The sequence below is a fragment of the Lactuca sativa genome, chromosome 8 (assembly GCF_002870075.4).
Source record: "Lactuca sativa cultivar Salinas chromosome 8, Lsat_Salinas_v11, whole genome shotgun sequence".
Taxonomy (NCBI): domain Eukaryota; kingdom Viridiplantae; phylum Streptophyta; class Magnoliopsida; order Asterales; family Asteraceae; genus Lactuca; species Lactuca sativa.
In genome coordinates this window covers 72,399,635-72,426,212 of record NC_056630.2, presented here as the reverse complement: position 1 = coordinate 72,426,212, position 26,578 = coordinate 72,399,635, and the positions used below count along the sequence as shown (strand labels likewise).

General features: G+C 37.4%; 2 protein-coding genes and 1 non-coding gene across 3 annotated transcripts; 1 reads left to right on the top strand and 2 right to left on the bottom strand.

Moving 5' to 3' along the window:
- Window positions 1–19,205: 19,205 nt before the first annotated feature.
- On the bottom strand, window positions 19,206–20,131 carry LOC111906300 (uncharacterized). Its single transcript, XM_023902056.3, has one exon. The coding sequence runs from the start codon at window positions 19,890–19,892 to the stop codon at window positions 19,416–19,418; it is 477 nt and encodes a 158-aa protein (XP_023757824.1). The 5' UTR covers window positions 19,893–20,131; the 3' UTR covers window positions 19,206–19,415.
- A 2,283-nt stretch (window positions 20,132–22,414) lies between these two features.
- Window positions 22,415–23,935, bottom strand: LOC111906301 (uncharacterized). Its single transcript, XM_023902057.3, has 3 exons — window positions 23,591–23,935; window positions 22,821–22,894; window positions 22,415–22,640 (listed from the first exon to the last, which is right to left on the bottom strand). The coding sequence occupies exons 1-3, from the start codon at window positions 23,846–23,848 to the stop codon at window positions 22,556–22,558; spliced, it is 417 nt and encodes a 138-aa protein (XP_023757825.1). The 5' UTR covers window positions 23,849–23,935; the 3' UTR covers window positions 22,415–22,555.
- Window positions 23,936–26,470: 2,535 nt separating this feature from the next.
- LOC111906341 (small nucleolar RNA R71) lies at window positions 26,471–26,578 on the top strand. Its single transcript, XR_002855167.1, has one exon. It is a non-coding gene; the product is annotated as a small nucleolar RNA R71 (small nucleolar RNA).

The window sequence follows — 26,578 nt, the reverse complement described above, 5'->3', positions numbered from 1 at the left end:
CCACGGCTCCCAGTTCTAGGTCATGGGTCGTGTAATTTACTTCGTGCGTCTTTAGTTGGCGGGACGCATATGCTATCACTCTTCCACGTTGCATGAGAACGCAACCTAAGCCCTGATTCGACGCGTCGCAGTAGACTACGAAATCTTCCGTTCCTTCAGGCAGAGATAGTACGGGAGCGCTACAGAGAGCTTGCTTCAAGGTTCGAAACGCAATATCTTGTCGGTCTGTCCATTTGAATAGTACGCCCTTTTGCGTAAGCGAGGTAAGCGGCTTGGCGATCTTAGAGAAGTTTTGAATGAATCTCCTATAGTAGCCTGCTAGGCCTAAGAACTGACGAATTTCTGTGGGCGTGGTCGGAGTTGCCCATCCTTCCACAGCTTTGACCTTAGAGGGATCCACATGAATTCCGTCTTGGCTAACTACGTGGCCTAGGAAATTCACACTCCGGAGCCAGAACTCACACTTGGAGAGTTTGGCGTACAACTTTTCCGATCGCAGAGTGTCTAGGACTTGTCGGAGATGTTGGCCATGCTCCTCTTTGCTTCGAGAATAGACGAGGATGTCATCGATAAACACAATGACGCAGTTGTCAAGGAACGGTCGACAGATTCGATTCATTAGGTCCATAAATGCGGCAGGTGCATTTGTTAGACCGAAGGGCATTACGACAAATTCATAATGTCCGTAGCGGGTTCGGAAAGCGGTTTTAGGAATATCCTCTTCTCGGACTTTGAGTTGGTGGTATCCGGACCGTAGATCTATTTTAGAAAAATAACTAGCTCCTTGGAGCTGGTCGAATAGATCATCGATTCGTGGGAGTGGGTAGCGGTTTTTAACAGTGAGTTTATTTAACTCTCTGTAATCGATGCACATTCTGAAAGATCTGTCCTTCTTTTTGACAAAGAGCACCAGAGCTCCCCATGGCGAGTAGCTAGGTCGGATAAATCCCTTGTCCAGAAGCTCACTGAGTTGGCTGGACAATTCCTGCATTTCAGCAGGAGCCAACCGATAGGGTGATTTAGCGAGAGGAGTTGCTCCTGGAACGAGGTCGATTCGGAACTCAACCTGTCTCTCTAGGGGTACTCCTGGAAGATCTTCAGGGAACACGTCTGGAAATTCTCTCGCTACCGGAATATCTTGGATGTTAGTTTCTTCTTTGTTCTTGTCCACTATGTGAGCCAAGAACACCAAGTTGTTCTTTCGCAGATGTTTTTGTGCCTTGATGCACGAGATGAGACGAAGATTCGTGTTGGGTTTGTCTCCGTAAATTACTAGGGCTTCGTGATTTGGGAGACGAAGGCGGACGGCCTTCTCATGGCACATAATCTCAGCATGGTGGGGGCTTAACCAATCCATGCCGATTATCACATCGAAACTCCTAATTGACACTGGCATTAGGTCTATTCGAAAGACGTGTTGGTTAAGGGTTAGGGTACATCCGATGTAGATCTCCCTAGCGAATTCGGTTTTCCCATTGGCCATTTCCACCGTATAGGTTTCATTTAGCTTCTGGGTTTGTTGTTTTAATAAATGTTTAAACTTCTCGCTTACGAAACTTCGTTCCGCTCCGGTGTCAAATAAGATGCATGCATAAGTGTGGTTTAGGAGAAACGTACCGGTCACGACTGCGGGGTCCTGAACTGCCTCACCCTGACCCATAGTCAGCATCCTTCCTGCTCCTCTGTTTCCTGAGTTGTTGTTAGGGCAATCTTGGCGGAAATGCCCCGTCCTTCCACACCCGAAGCAGGTGTGGCTAGGCCCTGCATTGTTGCCGCCGGCATTGGTGTTATTGTTATTGTGGTGGTTGTTGTTGTTGTTGTTGTTGTTGTTGTTGTTGTTTCCTTGATTTTGATTTTGGGGAGGGTAAGCCCTGCAGAACCTTGCAGTGTGTCCCCTTCGGTTGCAACTGGTGCAATGGAATTCCCTGCATTCGCCGTGATGGTGGAAACCGCACTTATTGCATTTGGGAAGATTACCAGAATAGGATCTTGAAGCATTTGGAGCAGCTGAGGCTGGAGCATGTGGTGTGGCTGGAACCGGTATGGTGGCAGCGTTAACTGCCACTGTCTGCTGCTTTTTAGAGGCCTCGGGGCCCTGACGCCCCTTTCTCTTGTTGTTCCTCCCTTTCTTGCCATCACCCTCCCTTTTCTTCTCAGCCTCCACTGGCTTCTCGCCCTTCTTGTTGTTATGATCATACAACCTCTTCACCAATCTCTTCGCACTGTCAAACGTTTCAGGGTTCGCAGCTATCACATTCCCTTGAATGGGGGATGTCAGTCCCCAGATGAATCGTTCAATCTTCTTTCCTTCTAATGTGATCATACCCGGGCACAGCAGAGATAGTTCGCTAAATCTCGATATGTAGGCATCGATGTTCGCATTCTGCACAGTGAGATTCCATAGCTCTTGCTCCATCTTCTGTATTTCGCCTCGGGGCAGTACTCAGCCATTAACATTTCTTTCATTTCAGTCCATGGCATAGAGTTGGCTACAGGGAGCGTCATAGCTTCTACGTGTCCGTTCCACCAGGTGAGCGCTTGATCGACAAGAGTGCAGGCCGCGAACTTCACCTTCATCTGCTCGGGGCAATCGCATATCTCGAATACTGACTCTACCTTCTCGATCCATCGCTTCAGAGTGATCACCCCTCCAGTGCCGTTGAAAGTTCGTGGTTTAGCGTTTGTGAAGTCCTTGTAGGTGCATGTTTTGGTGGGTCCTTGATTCATCCCGTTGTTCGAACTTCCGGACCCTTGCCCGTTGCCTCCTCCGTTGTTCCCTCGGTGAAGTTGTGCCATAGCTGTTGTGACCGCAGCAGACACGGCTGCCTGGAAAGCAGTGGTGTCAACTTCGGGCGGGGTTGGTTCGGGATTTCTGCGAGTAACTCGGCGAGGCATCTTTCTGTCATGAAACGGAAAGATGTTGAGTGTATGTGGTTTCTGTGGGGTTGTGATCCTACTAACTAGGTGTATGGTACGAACTTAGACATTGCTACCATCGGACATACAATCATAACACCTCAATGCATAACAATTTGTAATATCATGGTAAAACACACAATAGTTCATTAATATTATCCGCATTTAATACAAGAAAATTTGCTCGTAAGAGCATACATAAGTGACACTAATTCGACAGCATAACGGCTCCATGAGTAGTGTAGTCACTTAAACATAGAGCCGGAGTACATAGCATAGTTCCTAATGACCTATTATGATAAGTCTATCCCTAACCGTGATGAGCTGCGTCTGGAGGTGGTGCCGAAGATGTGGATGCTCCCTGAAGACGAGCCACCAAGCGCTCTGCGTCCTGAAGTCGAGACTCCCACCTTACCTGCCTCATGTGAAACTCCCGAAGGACGTCACGCGTCTCCTGTTCCGCACGCTCGACTCTAGTCCACAACTGGCGTACTTGATCAGCAGTGCCCTGAGCAAGGTCACCGGTGTCCCGTAATCGTCTCACCATGACCGGTAGGGCTCAGTCGGCCAGTCCTCCGTCCCTCAGGTCAAAGAACTCACGTGACATGCCAAACGGGGGTCGCTATCCCTGATGTCTGCTCCATCTCCAAAGATCCATGCCCCAAGGAGGGGTAGGACCAGTAGGGCCCACACGATACGCAGGCACCCTGATCGGGTAAGGGGGGTCAATGACCTCGGACTCCGCGTCCGAATCACCCCCTTCGCTGTCATCGAGCTCCTCTTCGAAATGCTCTTCGTCTTCTTCGGGCTCAGCAGGATCACCCTCGACTTCTGCCTCCGGTTCCCCGTCAGACTCCTCTTCGAGGTCTTCCTCAGGTTCCTCTTCAGGCTCTTCCTCAGGCTCCTCCTCCTCTAGCCACCCGTTGTTTCCCTGATTAGGGAAATAGGGGTCTCCAGGGTGATGAAAACCAGCCATGCTGTCTGCGCGGGTAGGTAAATATGCTAACATTATTCCTAGGATGCTATGACTATTGTACGGACTAAGCAAGCGTTCTCTTTTTAGTGATAAAGGATATAGTTTTAGGTTCCCTAGCTATCCCGATCTCATCAAGACGGGTGTTAGTTTTACTTTGAAGAGAATGTAGTTGATCAGGCTACATTCACTCCTTGGTATCACTAAGAACAGTCCCGAATTAACCGAGATACCAGCATTATTGTGTTTGATTCGGCGTTATGTTCTTATTCCTAATGCAAGCAAACGTGTTTTATTTACTTGTTTTGTTCAGAGTTATGTTAGTCCCTCTTTTTGGTTTATAGTTGCATATCAATGTGTGGCTCGACATGCTAGTTCACTATAAACAAAGTTCTGATACCAACCTGTCACACCCCCGAACCAGACGGCGGAAACGTTCGGGAGCTGTCGTGACTCAATTGAATACCATAACATTGAATATATATGAAACGTAACAACATTCGTCACCATGCATTAATATAGTACAACCAGTAAAGTTTACATGAAGTACATTGTTTAAACATTACATTCCCAAAAATAAATTGTTCGATTCGTTAATAAGTAAACTGCAAGCCATCACTGAGTACATTTCCCTTTGATTCACTGGTTCCCTGAGAATACAAGTATTTTGAAAAACGTCAACATGTGAAATGCTGGTGAGTTCATAAGCGGTATTTGTAAAACAATGTTTCGTGTCGTTTGAAAACCACCAGAAAATCCGATATTTTCTGAAAAGGAAGGCTTTTGAAAACGTTTGTGAAGATCCATAGGTATGCTTGTTTGTTTCTATACTTGCAAAATTTGTTCATAAAACTTGTATATATTTTGAATCCGGATGTATTGAAAAACCCTAGGAAAACCCGATGTTTTCCTAATTCTTTGAATTCCAGGAAGTTAAAATGAAACCATTGTAACGCGTGAAGTTATCAGTTCCAGGCGACGTCAGATTATTTTTGAGCATGATTAATTGCTATAAACATGCGTTACACAAACGACTAGTTTATAACTATACTAACGATCCCGTAGGCGTCGTCCGTACTAATCACGTTATCCGACCGCCCTGACTATGTGTAATCCCACATCCGAAGAGAAAAAGGGCACGAAGACCCCGATGACTCCATTAACCGGTTGGGGATAAAAAAAAAAAAAAAAGGTACGAGGGGTCCCTAACCCGCCTCGCATGAAATGTCGACTTTACTAGCAATACCAAAGGACCCTTGGGGACCAATAGTATACAAGCCATTGAAAGTCCTTTTACGCTGTGTTAGATCGGTAAAACCCAACACCTCGTAAGGTAGAAGTCTTCGGGCCTTAAGATCAGGTCATTGGGCTAGCTAGGCCCAACAAACAAGATTTTACACTTTTGGGGCCCAAAGATGGTGCGTAGACGTCTGTGCACACTCGCATGTATATTGAATTCCCAAATGTTACTTGTATGAATCGAGGTATCGTCGCGTTAGTAGTTTCGGATTTTTATTGGTTCGAGACCGAACCAATTCGTTTAACGACTTTTTGGTATTGTTGTATATTGTATTTCGTCGATAGTCGCGGTGCCATTATTTGATCAAATTGCGTGTATTGAATTAGCCTTGAAAGTTTTCTGTTTTCAGCCCCTCATTGTTTGTAAAATTTACCTTTTCAACCCTTTTAATTAAATACTTTCCGGTTTGGTCCTTAAATCAATTTTCTTGACATTTTAACACCAAAAATTATTGAAATTAATATTTTTCAGCATATTTTTCATAGAAAACAGTTTAAGTCCCTGAAAATGCAGTTTTCTCGGTTATAACCCCTCTTTTTCGCAATTTTGACAATTTTGGCCCAAATAGTAAAATTTTTGCAACTTTGGTCCTTTTTAAATTTAAAAAGCATTTTAAACCTTTGAAAAGGACTTGGAATACTAATAGTCCACTGTTTTACAGAAAAACACAGTTTTGGCCCTCCAAAACAGAAAATCTCGCATAATGGGCCTTATTGGGCCGAAAATGTCATTTTTAGCCCATTAAGCTTGAAATTTATGTTTTTAATCCTCCAAATGAGTATATTTCCAGAAAATGTTTTATTGAAACTGTTTTGACACACCTCATCCATCAGAATTCGTGATATGTCAATTTGGGCCCTTTAACTTTATATTTTTCACATTTTATGTCCAAAAATTGTGTTTTTAGCCCAAAGAAAATGTTACTAAGCCATTTAGCTATTTTTCTTGGAACACTTTGTATGTAGAAATATAATTGATGCTAGTATCATTTAACATAAGGTATATCTCGGTTTTGAGGGGTTTTATGGCTAGATCCAACATTATAACACACAAAAACACACATATAAGCATGAAAATCATACAAGGCATACAAAACACATATAGATCTACACTTTCACTTGTATCCCCCCCCCCCCCCCCACAAAACTCATAAAAACAGAAAATAGGGGGTATGAAGCTCACCTTGTTTGAAGCTTTCGGTTCTTGAAGAAAAGATGGAAGAAAACTTGGTGATTTTTGGCTTTAGCACCCTTTTCTTGAAGATCTCGGGTTTGGTATGCTTCTAGGACACAAGTTTATGATTTCATGAGAGTTAAGAAGAGATTTTTGGAGATAAGAAGGAGTCCAAAGCATAGATCCAAGCATTAACTTACCTATATAATGATTTTGATGATGGATTCTCCTTGTGAAGCTTCTTGATTCACGAAATTTTTGAAGGGGGAGGGAGGATTGTTCTTCAAGACTTAGAGAGTTTGGAAGAGATTTTTGTGGTGTGTGTGTGTGTGTTTCGGCCGAGAGTGAGGGAGAGGAGAGAAGAGAAGTGATCTTTGATGAGATAGGTGCTTGGAAGTATGAGTTCCATGCATGGATATCCTTTGGTTAATAGTGAGGTGGCATCCAAAGTCAACACTTCTCCATCTCTTCTTGGATTTGGGCCTTGGGCCGAGAATCTTGAAGGAAAAAAGGAAAAAAATTTGGGCTTTTTCCTTTAAGCCCAAAATTAGAGTTAGTTAGGGTATGTTTTAAACCTAAAAGGATGTGGTAGGATTTTTACATTTTTGTTGGACTAGTTTAGGTTATTCATGGATCAAAGCTTTTAATTCATTTCATTCTAGGCCCAAAATGGCCCAAAATGTTGAAATAAATTAATGTGGGTCCAATTAGAGCCCAATTAGGGTTCTAAGCCCATGATAGTCAAATTGGAAGCTTATTGGTCCATTTGGATCCAATAAGGGAGTTCTAGTCCAAGGTGGACCTAAACAAGAACTTCTAGGGTTTCCAATTGTTTGATGACTATTTGTAGTACTTGTATGATGTAGTTGATTGAAGTTTTTGATGTCATAATCATAGGTGTCAAACATGTTCTTAAGTTTTTGATTCACATTAACTTGAGTGTATAGATTACATGACACAAAATTTCTAGTTGTGACATTCCCTTCCAGTAAGAATGGGTCTACGGCCATAATGCCGGCCTGATTAGTTTGCAGTAGTTTCCGGACTTCGGTCCGATGCAGTAGTTAGCGTGTTTGATGCCTTTGTGGCTCAGACAAAATTTATGTGTTATGTGTTCCGGGCTACGGCCTGATGCAGTATGCAGTATATGTGTTATGCTAGTTGATATGTGTTTATGTTATGCTATGTTCAGTAAGTTCCGGACTTCGGTCCAATGCAGTTAGTTTTGGACTTCGGTCTAATGCAGGGGACAAGGTCCCAGTCAGTTCCGGACTTCAGGTCCGATGCAGTTTCCGGATTTCAGTCCAATGCAGAGGGCGAGGCCCTGGTCAGTATCCGAACTCCGGTGCGATGCAGTTTCCGGACTTCGGTCCGATGCAGTGGGCAAGTCCCAGTATGTGATTTATATGTATTGTATGGTATGTGGTAGTTTGGGGGAGCTCACTAAGCTTCGTGCTTACAGTTTCAGTTTTGGTTTCAGGTACTTCCGCAGGTAATGGGAAGAGCTCAGGATGATGGCATCGCACACGCCACAGCTTTAGTTTTTGTCCTGGGAGTTTGTTTGATACTTATTTCGATTTGATACAGTTGTACCACGACATTTGTTATGGTTTGAGATATTTGACGTTTGGTTTTTATGATATGACGTTCAGTATATGATTTTTATTATTATTATAGCAAAAAATTTTGGGTCGTATTTTGGGATGTTACAAGTTCGAGCCCTTCCCTTTGCTAGCTGAAGTACCTGAAACCAAAATTGAAACTATAAGCACGAAGCTTAATGAGCTCCTCCAAACTAACACATACCATACTAAGCACATATAACAACTACTGGGCCCCACCCACTGCATCGGGCCCCGCCTGGAATCGGACTGAAGTCCGGAATAACTTGGGCCCCGCCCACTACATCAGGCCCCGCCCGACATCGGACTTAGTCTGGAATAACTTGGGCCCCGCCTAGCATTAGACCAAAGTCCGAAATAAACTAAATCATAATATAAACTCAAACATATAATATACTCACATAAACTGCATCGGGCTTGCCCGACATTGTACCGGAGTCCGAAACACATAACACATAACATACACATGCATGAATCACAAAGACATCAAGCATACTAACTACTTCTCGGGACCACCCGGCATCGGGCCGAAGTTTGAAATAAACTAAACACATAAACTGTACATATAAACTGCATCGGGCAAACCCCGACATACTGTAACTACATAAACGGGCCGACCTTGGTGCCTTAGACCTGTTCCTACTGAAGGGAAACTCACTTTGTATGTCTGACTGTTGAAACTCTGGGTGAGAAATCTCTGCCTGTTGCTCCGGCGACTCTCTGGCTATAATTTTCATAAAGATACTTAGTCAAAAACTGATAACTAATCTTAGGGTAAAATGACCATTTTACCCCTGGCTAAAGTCAACATCCTGGTCAAAGTTAACTTCCAGATGACTCGACTCGCCGAGTTGGCATGCCAACTCGCTGAGTCCCTATTCTTTCATCTGTCCCCAACCCGACTCTACTCGTCGAGTCTAGCAAGAACTCAACGAGTTCTCCTTCAATCATATCATCAAGACAATCTTTAACTGACTCGTCGAGTTCCTCCTTGAACTCATCGAGTTCATCTTCATCATATGAGTGTGTCTAGTATGTGACTCGCCGAGTTATATGAACAACTCGTCGAGTCCATTTTCATGGGTTGGGAGATTGCGTTGGACTCGCCGAGTGCGTTCATCCACTCACCGAGTCCCAAGGTTTCCAGGTCCATAACTATGTCTAATTCTTTGAGTCCTTCTTCTGGACTCATCCAGATCCCTTCTAAACTTAATTGGATCCCTTCGAATCAGAAAAGGTTGGGGTACCAAACCCCGACTCGCCGAGTCCTAAGAACGACTCGTCGAGTCGACTAATGTCCAAGTTTATAAATCAATTTCTGATGTGTAAATCTCATCCAAAAGGTAGATCTGGGATCCTAAAGTCGATATAACACGTAAAGTTATGAACTTTACGTGCATGCATGGGACATTTGTGCTCAAAGGGCCAAAAATGGGGTTTATTACATGCATGGGGTTCTCATGGCCATAAAGATGGCACCTTTATGCCATGAGGACCCTTCAAGGTTCCAAATCTGAAGGTGTATCAACTTAGGACGTCAAAGTCTCTTGAATCAAGCTTCTTGGCCCAAAACTCCATAAAATAACCATAAGGAGATCTAAGAACCCACAAGTCAAGTGTGAAGCTTTATTACCAGAAAGTGAAGAGAATACGATGTTGTTCCTGGATCTGTAACCTTCTCTTGAAGCCTTCTTTCTTCTTCTTCTTTACACAAACTCCAAATTACACAAGATTACTCAAATTGGCACTAAATAGCTCAAAAATTCTCACAGCTGCTTAGGGTTTCGAGGACAGGGCTTGGGGGTGATGGAGGCTGGGGTGGAAGCCTCATAAGTTGTTTAAATAGGGTGAAAACCCTTCCATTTAGGGTTTCACTCAGACAGCTCCTACTCGCCGAGTCAGCCTTCCGACTCGAGTAGGCCACTTAATCCCCCGACCCGGAGTCGATCCTACTCTACGAGTTGAGCCCCCAACTCGTCAAGTCCAAGAGTAAAAATATGAAGTTTGACTTAATTTTAAATGCGTACTTGAGACCAGGTGTTACAGATGATAACAAATCACCAACAAGTGTACTACATATCGACACATTTTAATCCATTTGATTCACTTAATACTCAAGAAATGATAATTATTCCAATTATCCAAATTCTACATCCTTAAACACTTAAGGATTAAATGCTAAAAAACAATTTAATTCAAACATCATATAACCAGTGCTTTAAAAACCGGTTCAAACCGGGACGTGGGTAAATGAACGATCCAACTATCACAAGTTTTATGCCAATTTCTAGACCGGATTAAACCGGACAGTTTCCTCAAAAACCGGGTTGAATCCGTGTGATACAACCGATAAAAAACCATTTTAACCAGTTTATTGGACTTGGAATTGGATTTCATTTAGCCCCTTAAAAAGAGTCCATTTCCAAAGCAAATTGAATAGCTAGATCAACGTAAAACTTATGGTTATGTGTTTTTTAATGTACTTTGAATGATCTACCACTTGTTATGTCTATTTTTATTTCTGAACTTATGGATGTCAAATTCTTGTTTTTTTATATGCATGCAGGAAAATAAACAATATAGAAAAATTATGAAAATCAGGTTGAACCGATGGTCGAACCAAGAACCGATCAATAGACCCGTTCAACTAAAAAACTGATTTTTAAAACATTGTATATAGGATAAACTTTTATCCCTCTAAACTTACCAAAGGGTACTATTTAACACATGGTTCAATAATTTAATATCCTAAATGAACCTCTTTGATGACATCTTAATACTTCTACTCCTAAAAACATTATATATCACACTCCTAATCTTAAAAACACTGAAATCAACACCCCATGAGCATATCATATGAAAACCATGATGCTAACTCTAGGATATCAAAGACACTTACCGTACCGAAAACCAAAATATTAAATGAATTTTAACAAACAACCAACCTCGATATAGCGAACAATTTCAACTAAGTCAACCTACTTAGCATGCTTAGCATAAACCAAACTATGCTCTAGCATAGAAAACATTAAATTATGACTTTGAAATAGATTATCACAATTGTAAAGAGTTGAACCATGTTGCCAAGGATTGCAAAGCAAAAAAAGGTCAAAGATAAAGCTCATTACTTTTAGCAAGCACATAGGAAGGAAGAAGTAGAAGATACATTCATCGTTAGATTACGAGAGAAGTCCATGTGCGGTCAGGTGATGAAGATAGGATTGATAAAAAAAATGTGAAAGTTATGTTTGTTAAACCATAAACATATATATCTTGTGACATATTGTTTGATAGAACCGCATGATACATACGAGTACCTCCACATCATTATTTTACTAACATTTGTACTTGTAATCCTTGAAACCGTGTATGTCAGTACGAGGACTTGAGGGTAGGTCACATATATGTGATGCCTGCTTTTATACTACGATATATTTTGCAAGTTTATGTGGTTATTACTTATTAGTGTAATCAATGATGTTATATGTAATGGTTATTTGGGATCTTAATTTATAAAATCTTATTTTTTAAAGAAAATTACAAGTTAACACATTTCTATCTCACTCCCTTCATCCATGTAAGCGTCACGTCATTTCCCCACCCCTCTCTGATCTTGGAAATGGTTACCTCTCATTTCCCTATATATTTATACAAGAGTTTCAAGCATGTATAAATAATTACGGGTGATGATCGTGTTACGTTGGGGTTGATAGGTTGGCAGATTATATAAGCTCAACCCATATAAGTATTCATGTTGTTTTGTTCAACCTTAACCCATATTAGCCATAAACATGTCAACCCGTATAAACTGTTTAATTATATGGGTCCATAGGCTCGTTGGTCAAATTCAGGTTTGTTGACCAAAATCAAGTTCGTGGGTCACAAAAAAACTCCACCGAAACCCGTTTATCTTCGTATTGGGTTCGTGTCGTGCCCCAAGCCGTATAGAAAATTAACAACCATATAAATAAGATATCAATATTATACTTTATTTATAAGGAGTTAAAATTATAAATTTTATTATATATTTTATATTTTTTAATATATACATAATTTAAAATTATATTATAACTCCCTAAACACACCTGCATGAGTGGTGTTACCGTACCTACCGTGATGCCACCATGGCATATCTGCATGGTGCGGTGCTCGTCCTTTATTTTGTATATGTATAGATTTGTTTCTATTAAACATTATTTTTATCATTATTAAGCTATTTGATTTTATTCATATCTCTGTTAAATATACCAAATACATACCTGAATGCCTCATTTGGTTTATAGAAGCTAACTGAAATGATAATGGAATGGTAATCATACATTTTGTTATAATATTCATATCCAACTGGTAATTTTGACCACTTTTACATTTTCCCTCCAACGAAAAATACGTTATCCAGAAAAACCATAGATCACATGATGTTCAGTTAATTTGCATTAAGAATTATACTTATCATCATAACATAAAAGTATCAAGTTTAAATGATGAACTTGAACATTTGTTTAGTGAATTACCAATCGAACAGATCCAACTCTCAAATTTTACTCTTAATGTCAAAGAATTGAAATCAAATGTGATCATAAAGAATGATCAAATACATGAAAATCTAAAGAATCTAAGAACAAAAATCTCTATCTTCGTCTTTTATATGGTGTTTTGATTTTCTTGCCTTCCTTTAGTGCGTTGTCAATGATAAAGGGAACCTGATTTTCCCACGCTCTTGCATTCACATTTACTGGGTTTTGTTGGACATTTTCAGGCATTCTTTGTTCTTCGTGATTCTGTGCATTTGCGTTCAGTTCTTGTTCGTCATCAGGGTTTCCAGCGCGATTCTCAACATTTTCAGACGATTCTTGCTCTTGATTTCTGCCATGATTAGAAGAACTAGCGGCATTTTCAGTCCCACTTTCCTCCATAATTACATAAGCACCTGCTTCTTCCCTCTGTTTTTCCTTCATTTTTTCAGGGTTTTCTTCAAGAGTTTTCACATCTTCAGTTGTTCTTTGTTCTTCGTCATTCTTGGCTTTTTCGTTAGATTCTTGCTCTTCATTTTCGCCATGACTTGAAGAACCAGAGGCTTCGTCTTTCATCTTCTTCAATTTTTCCAAACGGCATGTGTAAACAGATCGATATCTAGCAACATTTTCAAGAACAGTAGACTCTTCAACTTCACTACCAACATCAAAAAGTTTCTCCCCAAATTGCTTCAGAAGATATATGGCGGATTCTAGCTTCTCCGGACTCCAATCACGTGCCAATATTGTTATATCTTGTATCTCCACGTTTTCTGTTGATACTTGTTCTTCAATCGTTCCAACAGTCTTTTGCTCATCTTCTTCGTTTGGATTGATTTCCAGATTCTTGAGGTTTTCATTTGAATCTTGTTCTACATTTACGCCACGAACCTCTTCATCTTCTTCATCTTTCACGTCAAATGCTTGCATTCCTTCGCTCTTGAGATCCTCGATACTTGCAGGAGATTCTTGCCCTTCATTTTTGACATGACCAGAAGAACTAGACGCTTCTTCTTGCTTATTTCCTTTTCGATTCGTGGAAAAGACTTCAGCAACTGTCGACAATCCAAGTTCATGGATGGGATCGTACAATTCTCGCCCAATCAACGCTTCCATTGATATCCCGAGAACTGATTCGACTCTAAAGTGAAAAGATGTCAATGAATTCCAATCAATCTCCATCTTCGTCTGTAATTTGAATCAAGAAATCGAAATAGTAATATACGCTCTGTTTTCAGAAGAAAAAAAGGAGGGTACAGGTGCTCTAGTCTGCAACTCTATGACCCACTGAAGTATATATAGAGGTTACTTGAGGTGTTGAGTGGATTAGACAAATGGCCCTTCGATTTCTGATTAACTGTCATTTCTGGTCCCTTGTTAACTTATTTTCCATCGGAGTAAGTAGAATGTACATCTAATATTTTGAAAATGATCTAGAAAATTCCTGTTAAGTATTAATCAAATGATGCTATCAACGGTCGTGTGTACGTACGTATCTGGGTTCAGTTTAGATGGCTGATAGCGCAAGGATCATCTGAAAATCTAATATAACTAAAAATACAAAAAGAAAAAATCTTTTGAAAAACCAAGATTATATTATGACGAATCAAATTAAGGAGGTACATTTGAGATTTCGGTACGACAGTTTGGACTATTGCATACATCAACATGATAATGATAATTATATAACATGTTACAGGTATTGTGGTAATTATTTTTATTTGTATATATATAGTTTCTTTTTAATGATTATAAACACTCTCTAATTTACTCTTAAATTAAACCACTGTCACATATCGAACAAGACTTGAACCCTCAACCACTTGAGTTGAGGGAATATAAATATACCGATATCAATGGTCTATAAATCATGATCAAATTTTACGTTTATTGATTTTGATGTTTATGTTGGTTTATATTTGTTTATATTCATATATGTTTCAAACATAATGCTTGTCTATCTTCTAAGGATGCGTATGGGACAGTTTGGTTTGGTTATTAGTTAAAACCGAGTCATAACAATTATGATTTGTTAATAAATTTTGATAGTCATTGGGTATGGTAGATTGCACCAATAACAATTTAGTAAACATTAAATGTATATTAAATGATATTCATATTTATAATTTTTTTTTATGGAAACTAATTAAATTTTTCATTAATGTCAACAGTAATATTCTTTCAGAATGAATTCGTATCTAGAAGAATAAAAGCGCATTCAAGTAGAACGAGAGTATATTCTACTAGAATACATTTTTATTCTTCATATTCCATACAACTTTATTGTATTATAAGTGAGTGAGTTCTGAAAGAATGTTATTGCTAATATAAAATTTGATACGAATTCATTCTGAAGAAAATGTTATTACTGACATTAATGACGAATTTAATTAGTTTCCGTAAAAAGAAAATTATAATTATGGATATCATTTAATATCTATCTTTATTTAATTAAATAATTATTTAATTTTACTAAATTCCTATTTGTGCATTCTAGCACACAATAAATGTAAGAAACAAATTAACCTAGCCCTATATATATATATATATATATATATATATATATATATATATATATATATATATATATATAAAATAGTCTTCGGCGCCAATATTTGTAACTTAGCTTATAGTAATAGAATAAAATATGTATCTTTGATACTCAGAGTGAGATAACACATAGTCACATTCAAAATAAAAAAAAAACATTAAATAAAAATATAAAACATTAAAAATTTGACATTAATAATAGAGCCAAACATTCATATTATGTGTTATCTGAATTAAAAAAACAATCACTTGTATACATTCAATGTGATTAAGTCAAAAAAAATAGTAAATAAAAAAAGCTTAAAAAAATTCAAAAAAATACAATCAATATATCACAGAGTCAAGAAAAACCAAAAACTTAACTTACCTAGAAGTCTTGATTATAAAGTCAAAAAATCATTCGAATATGACTATAAAGTCAAAACAATCCTTGATTATGACTAATTGTGTGAGAAGCCTTCGATTAAGATTATGAGTGTAAAGATTAAACTAATTGTGAATAATGTTTACAAATTATAGAATTTGCCGATTAGGAATTACAACATTAATCAATAATCTAACTCAATGCATGATTGGAAGATTGTGTGTGTCTGTATGATCAGCATTTGCCTTTGATGGTTTGATTGCTCGTTCGACTCCTGATAAATGACGATTAATGGATTATAAATGAGTCTTAAATAAGTTTGACAATATTATTTTATATATAATCTATAATTTTTATATATTAAAATATAAAGTTAGTGGTTTGGTTAATAATGGTTCGGTTAACCTATAAAATCATAATCGAACCGTTAGTTATTGGTTAACAAATATTAGAAACCGAACCAACGGTTTTTAAAAAGGTTCAGTTACTATGGATCGGTTCTATCGATTAATTTGGTTTTTGTTCGGTTTTTCGGTTATCATGCTCCTCCCTACTATCTTCATTAGAGCTTGTTTATATTTATTGTTTTTTTATCTTTATGTTTGTTTAACATCTTAATGAACCAACAAAAATAACGTAATTTGATAAACAAACAAAAACTTGTTCGTTTAGTAGTTTGTATTTATTTGTTTGTTCGGTTAAATGCAAATGCATGAACATGAAAAACATTTGTTCGTGCTTTCTGTGGATAATTAGGCTAAACAGCACGGTGGACGAAGGATTTGGTAGTAGGTGTTGCCGGTGATACTTTTTTATGTAGTGGCATAATAATAGAAAAACAAAAAAATTTACATTGCATCCGAAAAAACGGGGGATGTCGGTGCCACTATGGGCAACGTAGTGGAATCGCCCCTGCTAAACAAGCCCTAATTCGTTTTAATCTTGATTGGAAGCATAGGTGGAGACCATCTTATACCCTACTTGTGATGTTTTCCTTGAAAAGGTTGATCATTTATTAATCATGTGCCCCTTGCTTCTTTCGATTTGGTTCTTTATTGCTCGTTGGTGGTATTTGGACCTTTCGCCATTGTAGTACAGTTTTGACTAGGTAAATTGGCATAACAAACTCTCTTTATATTTGACTCAAATGAATCGTTTAGGGTTGACATAGTGGTAGTGGCTAGGGAGTCGGTAAGGCCCATACCGGTGGCTACACTAGCCCATCTCCCCCATTATCGCCAAAATCAAACCCACATCGGTTCCTCTACACCACTTTCTCTATCAAAAGATCCATGTAGATTTGTTACAACACCAATCAAATTCATGTATCACTAAAAAGCTCATGTAAAAGTCATTGATATTAAATGATGATTGATGGCCTTAAAACTCTATCAATCACATATTTCTAAGAGATTTTTTAGATCATACAAATTGATAACAATTTCTTGATCAAGCTAGATTTGTCATATCATGAAAATCTCACCAAGACAAATGCCAAAAAGAGACAACATAGTGGCATAAAACTTCATCAAATCATGTTTTCAAGGTCGGCAAGTAGCCTAGCCCCTTTATATGTTTTTATATGTATAAATATATGTTTTTGTCTCTGATATCTACTATTTTTATATGCTTAATGCTAGGGTGTAAACGAGACGAGACAACTCACGAAATACTAGAGCCCAACTAAAAAAATACTCGAAATCGAATCAACTTTAATCGAGTCGAGTTTGAGCTTGAGCTACTCGAGTACCTTATCGAGCCTAGCTCGAGTAGTAAAATACCCTACTCATAAAGTTCACGAACTTAATCGAGTATTTATAAAATTACATTTTTACCTTTTATATATTTTTAAATTACTAAAACATTCTAAAAATTTTAGCTTTGAGGCGTCAGTTAAATCATTAAGGAGTAAGGACTTAAATTGCATTTCAAAACTTTTGAGAATGTCTCTTTTTGGTAATGTGGATATACGTAAAATACAATTACATATTGTTGATGCTATATTGATATTAGATGATTTATTGTGATTTTTTTTTTGGACAATGTAAAAGCAAGTGAAATGCTTTTAACTTTTGATAATTTTAACTTTTTTTTTTAATTTTAGTCGAGCCGAAACGAGCTCGCTAGCTGAGGATAGTAGCGAGTATTTCACGGTCAAGTCTGAACTAAAGCTCAGAGCGAGTTCGAGTCAAGCTTCAAGCTCAAGTATTTTAGGCGAGTCGAGCTTCGAGCTTGGCACTACTCGGCTCGACTCGTTTACACCCTTACTTCGTGCTCCTTTACTTGCATTCCGATTATATTTGTTTATGACTTACTAATGCACTTTGTCTTACTCAACCTTGTTTGTCTCATTTCCAGGAACTCCTACATATGTCGCATGTTGTAGGTCATTTATGTGAGGCAGTTGTGCTTCTTATAATGGAAGCAAGATTGTCGACATCTACCTTCCCTAACCCTATTATTATGGGATTCGCTTGATGTATTTGTCATGTCTTAAATTATGTGTTAATGTTATTTTTTTACTAGTTTAAACCAATAATTGATTCATTTACCTACGGGTTAATCACTAAATTGACCAAACTAGATGGGTTCTACGACAAGATAACACACAACGAACTTCATTTTTTCAGGAAAGGAAATCAACCTTTGCAGAATGATTGGCATTTCACCCAAAAGAAAAAAAAAAGTATTTCTTGATTGTTCTACAGATTTTTCCAATAGAGACAATGAGACCATTGATAAAGCAATTTCAAGAAGAAAAAAAAAAGTTCACTAGAGTCTAATTTTTAAAATGGCAGGTTTATCATTTCGTGATAGGGCGTACTCATTTAGGTTGTTTTAGTGATTAACCGTTTAAGTTTTAATCATCATGTATTAAAATGATGTTTTGAAAAAGTATATACAGGCATTCTGTAAAAGAAAAAAAAAAAAAAAAAAAAAAAAAAAAAAAAAAAAAAAAGAAGAAGATAATCTTAAGCCCTTCTAAGTTTTGACAAAATGTATTTACATTTTGGATATGGCGAATCCATATAAGACAGTAAGACATTGATAATAGAGTCAACGATACATAAAATTATAGGATCAGAAAATTAAATAAAACTTGAACAAGTAGTAGATATAAATCATTAAATGAGGCTTTAGTTATATATTTTGAAACATCTATTGTACAACAATACAAAAATGCTAAAATGTATTTTTATAACTTTGATTTCGTGCAATTGTCAAAGTCTTTAGAACAAAACCAATTATAATAAGGTTTCTTAAAATATGTAAATGTAACTCCATAATCTTTTTCCCGAGTATGAAAGTGAAAGAAATCACATGAAAGTAAAATGATGTGTTTGTCTATAATCTATAAATTGAGTTATTGACCAAAATAAATTTATAAATATACAAATATACCATATACAATATGAATGGGAATATGCATGATCAACAACACAAATCATGGAGATTTAGAGTGTTCTGTCTCATCCGCAAACAATGCTGTGAACTCTTTGGTTACTTTATACATGACAAATAAATAAATGAATCCTATAAAAAGCAAGATATTTTTAAAAGATTTTTAGGCAACAATAATCACATAATATGATCCTAAAATAGGTTGGGAAGTGCTCTATCTTGATTTTGTGCATGAATTTCAAGATTCACAAAGTAATTAATCCCCCTTAAAAGATTTTCTAAGCAAGTATTGCTCAAACGGTCAAACCCAACATATCAAATACAATAATCAACATTGATTTAAAAAGGTAATTGCTAAATGCAAACCAATTTCACATTTTCATATCAAGCATTAAAATCTAAGATTCTATGTATAACATAATCAATTTGGGGTAATCAAAATTCATGGTAGAATTCACAAAAAGGTTAAACAGGATAGCCATTCAATCATTTGGCTCTACAGTATAAATTGGATTATAGTATCTTTATTTCTGAATTTAACAAAATCATGTAAACGATTCTCAGTTATTTCTCTCAATTACCTCAAAATTTCGGTTCAAAATCATTGACTTTCCTGTTTTTGTTGCTGATCCTCTGATTTTGAATCTACTGCAACCTTTTCTTCTTTTTCCTGATCTAATTGATTGTGTACTTCTTGCTCAGCGTCCTTTTCTGCTTGCAAAATCACGCCGTAGTAATCCGGATGAGCCTCCATACATTTCTTCAAAGCTGATGTAGCATCAAAACACTTGTTCACGATATCTTCATCGTTCTTTTCGCCTTCTTCAACGCATTTTTCCCAGTTGATGAATGTTTCTCTACACTCGCCCCCTTTCATGAACAAGCAAAATCCACATTCTCCTTCTTCTTCTTCTTCCCCCTCTTGATTTCCTTTTTCTATGTCTACTGGGGATGGATCTGTGGATTCTGGATTTAGGTTTTTGTTTTCGTTTTCTTTTTCGTTTCCTTGTATTTTAGGTGCTTCAGCGATGGGTTCTGGTTCTGGGTTTAGGGGTTCATCAGATGAGGAGGTAGACATGGTGGCTGTGGCGGCGGCGCGGTGGATTTAGGGTTTTGTTCGGCGGAATTGACGGAGATGAGGAAGAAGATGCTGGAAAACAACTTCCCGAGATCAAGATTCTTCAAACTTTTCAACTTAAATCTTTTCGTGGCTCTCTCCGTTGGAATTTTTGGGATCTTTATGGCCCTTTTTTTTAAAGAATTTCTTGAAACCAAACAAGTGTGGCTTGAAAGTCACGAAACATGACTTGGGATTATTTTGACCACTAACAAAATTGGCACTCTATTTTTTTTTTTTTAAATAATTTCTTATAAATAAAGTTTAATGTTTGTCCAATGATAACTAAATTTCAGTTTTGTCTATATTTATTAAGCTTTCTTTATACCATTTTAAGTTTAGTAACATGTCTGATTCAAAAACCGGTTTCGGTTAAAACCAAATCCGAAAACCATTTACATCATTAAGTTATCATGGTTGATCACTTTCTCATCACTTACTTAGGAAATAGTCATCACTACACATGATATTTATTATGTTTGTACTTTATGCTTAATATCTTGTATATTTAAGAGAGAGGGGGAGAAAGAAGAATATGAGAGAGATAGATAGACATAGAAGAGAATGGTCAAGCATTGTTCTCACCACAACCACTCCCTATTACTCTACCATGACGTTTTCTCATCACAACACTAAGAAATAGTCACCACTCAACATGACATTTATTTTGCTTGTACTTTATGCTTAATATCTTGTACATTCAAGAGAGGGGGGTAGAGGGAAGAAGACGAGAGAGATAGACAAATAAGAGAGTAGTCAAGTGTGCTTCTCACCACAACCAACCACAATCATGTCCATAACGGCCCATCATGCCACCATCACAACCCACTCCGATAAGCCTTAATGGTTGTCTTCACTCTTCACATATGGAAATATGGAATCTAGACATAGATGATGGATCATGATTCTTGTGGTTTACTTAGAGGCTAGAGCTATGCAATCCCTAGCCCAAGATCAGTTCGTAAAAGTCAGGTCCTAAGGGTAGAGGTGCACAAATGAGCATGTTTTTTTAACGTCCATGAAAAACCAAACCGGTTTGTCCATAACCGGTTTCAATTTAACCTACCCCACAATTTTGTATCGATTTTCCTCATATGCATGGACCATTTTTCTATTAACTTTTTCTCTTAGTGTTAGGGTCATATCAGAATGAAAGTCACAATCTACTGCCCAATTGATGCAAGTATGTGTTTACTTGAAGGATTACTTTGATGACATTGATAGGATACAAAATCGTGTTTCGCTTGAAGGGCCACTTTTACCATCCGTTGAAGAGTTCATTCATGAAGAAGAAGTCACACAAGGCATATTGAATCTAATGATTGAAGTAGAGGAGGGTGAACGGAAGAAGGAGAAGACGCCTAGTTGTTCGATTTCATGAAGATTACCACTTTGAAGACTATAATTTTTATTATTTTCAATTCGACATTTATGTTTTTATGTAATCTTTAGCTCAAGCTATGCTACTTTTCATATGTTTCTAAGTTCAAACTATGTTGGTTTATATATTGCAAATATTTTCTAGGTTTATGATGGTTTGTGTATTGCGACTTGTAAAGTATTTCCTTAAGGATTCCTATTATTTCAATATTAACACATATGTTTTTATGTTATTCTTAGCTCAAAATAAGCTTACCTTTGATGTATTCTAAGTTCAAACATTGTTAGTATCATGTATCAATAGTAGAATCTAGGTATAATTACTTGGGTAAAAAATAAGTTTTTTATAAGTTAAACTTAAAATAGGATTCTAAAAAATCGATTTAAATGAAACCGATGCCTTAAAAAAAAACAAAACAAAACAAACAATTAGGTTAAAACCGAAACTGATACGAATAAAAACAGGTTAAAAACTAGAAAGATTTTTTCAAAAAAAGATTTCGATTAAAATCAAAGTATGTGCACCTCTATTAGGGGTGAAAAACAGAAAATTCAGCCCGAAAAAACCCATAGGTATCCTTGGGCCGGGGTGCTGGGCATGGTTCAAAAAAAGAACCTGAAATGTTTTATTATTGAACTACACAAAAAGAGAAAAAAGACTTAGAATCCGTTGGAAGATATTATAGCAAGCGAAAAATGTGTATTTGTTCATGCCTTTAAGAAATTGCATCTCAACACATAAATATGTCACGACTGATAACACTTTGTGGTATAAAACTATGTGCATTAGCATGTATTTTATATGTAAGGGACTGAGGATTAATAATACTGTATTTGCTTATTAAGCTCCACATATCAGGAGTTGCAGGAGATGCATTTTGGATTTTGCAAGCTTATGGATCAGTTTTTTATACCTAATATCAAACATATGAAGCTTCACTCGTTTGAAGTTCCAGTTTTCAAATATTTAACATGTTACTTATGCTTCTGTTGGTGTAGTAAGTGAGAAATAAACAAATACAGTTTAAAGAACAAGAATCAAGAGAAACAAAAAGAATACAACAGTACATGAATCTGATGAATTTCAAATCTACCATAGAAGCTACCTTGAAAAAGAAACTGATCATTGACCAATGCCAGTTGTACAAAAGTGCAAATAGGAAAGAAACATGTCTCTTATGACATCTGATTCTATGTCTATTATGAGTTTTCAAACAAGATTGAAAATGATTATGAATCTGTGATCAACTGGTGGAATCATTTTGTCCGTTTGTGTCTCTAAGCCCACTGCAACAAAAGAAATGAGGCAATTTCACCCGCCCACAAACCCTGCAACACAAAAGAGCAAAATAAGAAAAGAAACCCAAAATTACATAATGCTAGATAGCAAACTAATAGTGCAATAAGTGAAAATGTTAAGAAATATTAAGAACAAGATGTCTTTGATAAGATGCAAATCCATCAAAACTTTTCTATCATAATATTCAGAGTCAAAATCAGAGGCCTTACTTGCAACGTATTATCACTGGAATAGGCTTGAGAGCCCTTGGTCCATTTCTTATTCCACGTTTATGAGGAGATGTCTGCATTATAAACAATACTTAAAGAAGCACACAGGAAAAAAAATCTAGAGCCCACTTTGTTACAAAGAACAAAGCATGTTGTACTGTGTTTGGTGTGCATTGGATTAAGGATAAGAGTGAGTCAATCGCACAAATATTGCTAACTTTTGTCGAGAAAAAAAATGTGGGATAGATAGTAGAGACTCACTCTAAATCTCTCATTTATGCAAAAGACGTGAATGCCCTTCTCATTTTATCAAAGATAGTCCTAGAAAGGTTATCAAGAGAAATTGCACCAAAAAATGCTAACAAAATGGAAAATATATCAAGTTTTGATGTTTTGGCAATTTGCTTCAAACTCTGTATCTAATTTGCATAACCAAGCTTCCCAACTTAGCAATATGGCTCATCTCCATGCTCCAATTGAGATCATACAATCATGTCCTAAAATTAGGGTTCAAGTGAAAGTGAAGTGAATCCCTAATTGATTTCATTCGAATCCAATACTTCCACTACTATATTGCAACAAATTACAAAACCCTAAACCCTAAAGCAACAATGCTCAATACCAAGAACCCAAATCTCTAAAATATTCAACTTAACGGCAATCCAATCTAAGATGCAAAATGTAAAGCAGATATGCAATAAAAGTATACGACTTTAGAGAAAATGATGGGGCTTATAAAATATTAGTTATGTTAGAATCGATAAATTTACCTTCTTCTTAGGGACGGCCATGAGCTCCATAGATCCGCTGCCAACATAGAAACCGGACCCGATTTCATTATTGAAGGTGTCTGTGCTTTTTTCGAATTCAGGCAAAACCATCGGTGGTACTACGGCTGATCGACTTATCGCACTGCCCAGAGGCGGCGGCTGCGCGATGGCGTGAGTCCACCTTGTGAAGGCCAAGATACAACGATTCTTGCTCTCACGGGCGATGCTTTTCGCCATTGACATCCTCAACAACGCCATCGTTGTTCTACAGTACTACTGTTTACGGTGTGTCTGCGGGTGTTAAGAGAGGGGGTGACGCAATGAAGAAAGAGGTTTACGAGAAGAGTATCTGTATGTGATACGACATCGTTCGTAAGCTTTGATAAAAATTCGTAATGACGAAAATCTTCTCTAATAAATTAAGGTTTTTTTTGCCACTTGTCAAATTCACATTCATTTTGCCACATGTCATTTTGTGGTTGTTTTGAACTAATTTTTATTCCACATGTAATTTTGTGGTTTTCCTATTTTATTAATTCCATATGGTATTCAAATTTAATAATAAATGCATATCAATTGTATTAATAGACTTTCCTTATAATTTTATATTTCTTATAAATTCAAAATTTTCAAATGTTTATATATATATATATATATATATATATATATATATATATATATATATATATATATATATATATATATATATCTAATTGTTTTAAATACACCCATGTAATATATGGGTCTCACACCTACTATCCCTACGAAAAACAATTGTTGAAATCGTCTTATATGGTTCGCTTGCTAAAATTGCCTGTGTTTAGTGACTTTAGTCTCTCTAACTTTTTTTTTTCATTGGACCATCTTATTGTATTACTTCATTGCGTTTTCAGTCCCTAACACATGTAGAAAGACAATATTGCCCTTGTTTGTTTCTTTTTTAAATTTATTTTTATTTATGCATTACTAATTTAATTAAAAAAAAATACTTGATAAAAGATTTGGTCCCAACTAGGGATGAACATTTGGATCGGGGAATCGGCCGGAACCGGATAGAACCGATTGGACCGAGAGTGGGACGATATTTTGTGGATTTTTGGAATCGGGAACCGGTAGAACCGATAAAAACTGGAACCGTATATTGCTATTTCTCGAGGACCGGTTCCAACATTGAGGACATGACAAGAACCGGTAGAACCGACGGTCCGGTTTGGTTCCTATTTCCAACAATTTCGGTTCCAGTTCGGGCCGGTTCCGATGCTCATCACTACTCCCATCTTCACCCTTCTCTCTCTTTTGGTCCCACCTTCACCCTTCCCTCCCTCACTCACTCACACTCTCTCTCTCTCTCTCAAATTAAATGACAGTCTTGTTAATCCCCACCTCCCAACCATTCAGGCCTGATCGTCTTCTCTGGAACCCTCCACCGGTGACTGTGTTCCATGTAATCAAATCCATAAATCAGAATCAAAGAGTGGGTGAGGAAACAAAAAGATCGAAAGTTAGGGTTGTACATCCACAATAGAATATAACATAGATTTGCAAATTTGGCTCCCTCACTACCTCAATAACTTGAAATCAAAGCCACAGGTAACCACTATTCACCACCACACCAATTGAGTTTGTTTTTTGAATTTCGAAAACAAATCAACAAAAAAAACCCCAATTTATACCTAATATGTTGGCAGTGACGAAGGATGGGGATAGGCGGAGAAGTGAGTCGGTGGTTAGGGTCACATGCGAAAGAAGAATTTGAGGGAATATTAGAGGAAGCAGAATATAGATGACGAAACACATGTCACCGCCCCAATGAGGAGGTTAGGTTAACCAACAGTATGAGATGTGAGTTATAGAGAGAGTAGGTGGGTTCTAGGTTAGAAGGAAGTCGTGGTGCAGGCATGTTGGGAACTACTACATAGATGGTGCTCGTAATAGGTGAATGGCGGCGGAGGAGGCGGTGATTGGGCATGTCATAATCCGCAACGAGGGAGGCATCGTTGGATTTTCCACCACTGAGTTGAATCAGATGGAGATAGAGCCACCTTCATCTCCAACTCCATGAACGAAGGTGATTGTGGCGAAGTGGGGAGGCGTTGGATGTCACCGAAGTTTTGTGTGTAGGGGTTTCCGGTGAGAGGGACAATCGAGAGAACTGAGGGTGAGGGTTAGAGCTGGCAAAAATCGACCCAACCTACCAACCAAACCCAACCCAACCCAAAATTAGCAGGTTGGTTAAGATTTTCAACCCATTTAAGTTAAATGGGTCAACCCATCTAACCCATTTAATTAAATAGGTTGGGTTAAGATTTTCAACCCATTTAATTAAAAAATTATAAATCGGGTCAACAAGTTTTCGAAGTCAACTTTCTTCTCGGCTGGTGGTTGCTCTTTTTGGTAGAAGCATCGGCCTATCTGCTTATATTTTTTTTTCTTTTTGATTCTTATATTCGTCATATGGCAACCACTCATTCTTTGGTTTTCTCCAATCTTCATCATATTTATCTCCACTCGAATAGAAAACTTAAGCTCTTTTATACCCATTATCATCTAAGTTGCAATTCTTAGTCAAGTGTGGACCATTACACCTTTCACATCCAACTCTTTATAACATGTATTGTCTGGTCCATTTTTTTCATTCTCCTGTCCATTGTATCAAGCATGGCCATTACAGCAACCATGTCTGCAGAATTTCCACCCCCGCTTCCTTTAACTCCCTTATTTCTTGGATTGTGGTACTCACGAGAATGCTTTGAAAATTCTTCAACTAACTCCTTAACTTCCCCCGGATTTTTCTTAGTAAGTGGTCATTGAGAATCAAGGAGTTGCCTTGTCATGACATTAACGTCATCATAAAATATTGACACTTCTTGTTGTATATTGAGTTCATTTTGGGGACAATTTCTCAACAATCCCTTATAGAGCTCCCATGCCTCATAAAGTGACTCACCCGAATTTTTGCTCAAAATTTGCTATTGCCTTTTTGAGTTT

Excerpts from the sequence above, each read along its gene's own strand:
- LOC111906300 (XM_023902056.3), bottom strand. The coding sequence starts at position 19,892 with ATGTCTACCTCCTCATCTGATGAACCCCTAAACCCAGAACCAGAACCC.
- LOC111906301 (XM_023902057.3), bottom strand. The coding sequence starts at position 23,848 with ATGGCGTTGTTGAGGATGTCAATGGCGAAAAGCATCGCCCGTGAGAGC. Across the intron at positions 22,895-23,590 it reads TGGCCGTCCCTAAGAAGAAG|ACATCTCCTCATAAACGTGG; the intron begins GTAAATTTATCG and ends TTTATAATGCAG. Across the intron at positions 22,641-22,820 it reads CCAGTGATAATACGTTGCAA|GGTTTGTGGGCGGGTGAAAT; the intron begins GTAAGGCCTCTG and ends TTTGTGTTGCAG.